Source organism: Colobus angolensis, unplaced genomic scaffold (genome assembly GCF_000951035.1).
Source record: "Colobus angolensis palliatus isolate OR3802 unplaced genomic scaffold, Cang.pa_1.0 Scaffold600, whole genome shotgun sequence".
NCBI classification, from domain to species: Eukaryota; Metazoa; Chordata; class Mammalia; order Primates; family Cercopithecidae; genus Colobus; species Colobus angolensis.
In genome coordinates this window covers 401834-406236 of record NW_012119600.1, presented here as the reverse complement: position 1 = coordinate 406236, position 4403 = coordinate 401834, and the positions used below count along the sequence as shown (strand labels likewise).

General features: G+C 44.0%; 1 protein-coding gene across 1 annotated transcript; it reads right to left on the bottom strand.

Annotated features, from left to right (window-relative positions):
* Positions 1-2908: 2908 nt before the first annotated feature.
* On the bottom strand, positions 2909-4078 carry LOC105527006 (olfactory receptor 14I1). Its single transcript, XM_011963185.1, has one exon. The coding sequence runs from the start codon at positions 4058-4060 to the stop codon at positions 3128-3130; it is 933 nt and encodes a 310-aa protein (XP_011818575.1). The 5' UTR covers positions 4061-4078; the 3' UTR covers positions 2909-3127.
* Positions 4079-4403: the final 325 nt, after the last annotated feature.

Here is a 4403-nt window from a genome sequence, read left to right as displayed (position 1 = left end):
TGATTTGGTGTCAAAAAAAAAAAAAATGTGAATCTTACATTATCTCTATATTGGCATTAAAGCCAGCCATTGTTGTGTGTAAACTGCAAAAGGGAAGTGTGTCTGACCTGTCAGTCACATCTAGGAACTCAGTTTTTTTTTCTGGGGTCCCCTTGACCAAGCAGGGTGGTCTGTTCAGTTGGCAGAGGGCCTAGGATTTTATTTTTAGCTTACATTGCCCATAAGAAATGAAAAGTTATGTTCATATGAAAACCTATACCTGAATGTTTGTACTAACCATGTTTATAATGACCGAATATTGGAAACAACTGGTGAATGAAAGAAGTGATAATCCATAAAATGGAAAACTCTTCAGCAATAAAAAGGAATGCTTTATATATAAATCAACCTCAATGAGTCTTAAACACACTTTGCTAAGAAAGACCACCAGACTCAAAATTGCTACTACATACTGTGACTCAATTTAGCTTCCATTTTGTGAAAGGTAGACTGCAGGGCGAGGTAACAGTAAGTGTCTGCCAGAGGCTGGAGTGATGGGAGAGCTGGAGCAGAAGAGAATTGGGGGATTAAATCTTGCTCTGAACCCACGTAGTGATCATTGTTTCGTGACTCCATGCATGTGTCACAACTCAAATATACACAAAAAGCATAAATTTCATTATATAAACATTTTTAATTCCTACTGCAGGAAGCAGGACAGCAGAGGAGATTCCAGCTTCAGTTTCCCCCCAAAAGAACAATTGCACAAGTATCCACAAATGAAAATAACTCCGGAAAAGCTCAGGAGTCCATGTAAGAGGCTACATCAATACAGTGGAGGAAAATAACAGAAAACTGCACAAGAAAAGGCAGCACAATTTCATTTCGCATCTACCCATCCTCCAGGCCAGGACTCCTTAGTGCAGAGGAAACCCCCAAATCACAAGTTTCCCTTGCAAGGAAGAGGAGAGTAGGAGGAACCACCATTCCCCAGGTCTGGCCTCCTGGGCACTGCCCAAAACTTCAGTTTCACCCCCTCCACCTCCCGCCCCAAATTACGAAGGAGACCAGAAAAGCCGAAACAGCTGGAAACACCTGGGAAGAAAGACAAGGGATGGGGGCTCGTCACACTGCAGGAGCCCCCTCCGTCCCCGCTGGTTTTCTCTGCACAGGACTCCCATAGCCCTCTCCACTGGGGACTTAAACAGCCTTTCCAGGCACCGCACCCCCTCAGCGTTCACGGTTGAGCATTCCTCTGGGTTTAGCCATTGCAGACATGAGCTGCTTCATCTCCAGCAGATTTTGTCACCAAGGAAGGCAATCGCCAGCATAACCCAGTGCAATTCCTATAAATCTCCCCACTGAGGAGGTTTTTCCTGCAGTCTCCAGGGGCTTGAGCCATGCCCCCAACAAACACTCCCTCCTTAGAGCCACCTCAGCTGCAGCTGCCACCAGCAACCCAGCCCAGGGACCAGTGCTATGAATGTGCCCACAAATGACCCGGGCCCTTTCTGCCAGCCCCTGTCCCCACTGCTGAGCTCTCACCCTTGGCTACCCGCTGGTCCTGACCCTCACTGCTGAGTGCTGTCCCTTGGCTACCCACTGTAGCCTGGCTCATGTGGGTTTCCAGACCCAGTCCCCTCAGCTGCATATACACAGCAGCTGGCTCCAGCACCCAGCACCCAGCACCCACTACCATGCTTGCCCCTGCAGCCATGAATGCATGCTGCGACTCCAGGCCAAGCAGCTGTGAGCATGCATACAGCCACCTGAGTTCCATAGCTGGCCCCGCCAGCATGTGTGTTGCCTACAGCCCCTGCAGCTGCACACGTGCCTGCTGTCAGTTTCATCGCAGAAACATTTGCACACCCAACTATGACCCCTATGTGCCTGTCCCTAGCACCATGCTTGCACCTGCAGCTGGCCCCCACAGCCACATACATACATGCTGCCAGCTTTGGCACCACAGCTGTATACACACACACTACAGCCCTGTTGCAGTCCCTCATCTGGCACCAGCAGCCTCACACATGTGTGTGTCACTGTCCCTGATTTTTATATCCCTGTGCTTGCACAAACCAACTCTTTATATGAGTGTGAAATAACATTTAAAATAAAAAAGAATGACAAAAAATACCCTTTGATACTCTCTTTATGTAATAAATGTAATTATTCTAAACAGAATGCTGGCAACAAGGATCTGGAATCTGATATCATGACAGTAACATTTAAAAATAGGTATATTCCAGAAATATAGTTTAATATGAAAACATCAATTTGTATTTATTCCACATAGGAAGCTGGTGTAGAGTTGTGGGAAACACTGTCTATTCTCTGACCAAACTGCCTGAGACTAATTCTTGTTTTTGACCATTTTAGCTGTGAGGACTTGGGCATGTTCCTGACTCCTAATTGGTTCATTATCTGTGAAATCCAGATGAAATAAATAAAATCAACATTGCGGTGTCATTGTGAGGATTGAGTTGACATAAATATGGATATAGATAATAAAATCTTTAGACCAGTGTCTTATATAAAGCCAACGCTAGAAATGTATTGGCTTTTATTGTTGTAATAGTTATTGTTAACAGGTTAAAAAAAAAGTGACAATTTCAGTAGATGCATTGAGGGAAATTGGCTTAATTTCCTGACAGATTTCTAAAAATAGCTAAGTGACAGAGATATATCCTTGAAATATTTGCAAAATCTAAAACATGCATTCCTGTTCTAATAACCCTTCTGCTTACGTTTTTGTTGTTGTTGTTGACTAGCTAAACCCGGTACTAAAACTGTGTGTGTGTGTGTCCTCTTCCAAAAAATGCATAGTAACAGGAATGTTAGGCTACAGGTTTAGGATAAGTTATTTAAACCAGTTGGAAGACGTGTGGGACGGAAAGGAATAGATCACCAGAACAAGCTGCAGTTACACAACCTTGAAATATTTTATGTATGTACTTTTACACTTTTACTTTTTGAAGAAACATTTGCATTTCTAACTACATACAGTAGTGCAAATATTGTCTTTCTCCCATTCAACAGTTTTTTCAGTGTTTTTCATTTCATCAGCAGTGTTTTCATCTTTTGTCATAAAGTATTTATGCTTTTTTGGTGTTTCTTGCAGATCTTCTATGGTAAAGACCAGGACGTTCTACTTTTGTGGAAAATGTATCTTCACAAATAGTCTCCACAAGGCTATTTTAATCTCCTTATTCCTAAGACTATATATGATGGGATTGAGGAAGGGAGGCAAGACTGTGTATGTCACAGTGACCACCAAATCCTGCACGGACAGAGTTTTTGCCGTTGGTCCTAAGGCAGCGAAGAGCCCCGTGGTGAGAAAGAGCAAGATGACATTCAGCTGGGGGGAGCAGGTGGAGAAGGCTTTTGCTCGACTCTGTCCCGAAGGGATTCTCAGCACCGTTGAGAAGATTTGGAAATAGGACATCATCATGAGAATAAAGCATCCCAGAACCAAACATGAGCTCAGGGCCAGGGTCAAAAACTCTACAAAGAAAACCTCACAGGAAACCAGGGCCAGCACGTGAGGGATGTCACAGAAGAACTGGTGGATCATGTTGGATCTGGAAACCTGCTCCCAAAACATGTTGCCACTGTGGACGCCCGCGTAGGAGAAACAGCTTAGCCAGGTGGTGACTGCCATCTGATAGCACCTTCTGGATTTCATCACAGCTCCGTACTGGAGGGGGTGGCAAATGGCAATATAGCGGTCGTAGGACATGACAGTGAGGAAGGCCAGCTCAGCAGATGCAAAGGCAAAGAAAAAATAGACTTGAGCCACACAGCCAAGATAAGCGATGGAGCTTCTGCGAGTCAGGGAGTTATGGATGGTTTTAGGCACAGTGACTGAGATGTAGCTCAGATCCAAAACGGAGAGGTTCTTCGGGAAGAAGTCCATGGGGGTGTGAAGATGCTGATTGAGAGTGGTGACCGCAATGAGGAGGTTTCCCACCAGCGCTGCCAGATAAATCAGCAGAAAGAGCCCGGCGTGCAGCACCTGCAGCTCCCAGGTGCCAGAAAACTCCATCAGCAGGAATTCTGTCACTTTTGTGAGATTGTCCATTTGGCAGGGAAATCTGTGTTCTGATTGTTGAGAAAAAATACACAGTACTTTTAAATGAGACAAGGTGAGCACGGTGTGGTAGGAGTAATATCCTCCTAAATTAAATTCAATCCACTGTACGTCTTCCACACTGCTTATATAAATACAACGGTGGGAGATTTTAACATGAAATGATTATAAAATAATATATGCCTAAGACTACGAGTTGAGAAACTGATTTCTAAAAGCTTCGATTAATACTGTTTTTCTATTATGCGGAACTTCTCAATCTTGAAATTAAGATTTTTCTCATCAAATAAACTAGGGTGCTTATTAAACATGCAAAATTTCAAGTCTCAAGGCA

Coding starts and splice junctions, on each gene's coding strand:
- LOC105527006 (XM_011963185.1), bottom strand. CDS start 4,060: ATGGACAATCTCACAAAAGTGACAGAATTCCTGCTGATGGAGTTTTCT.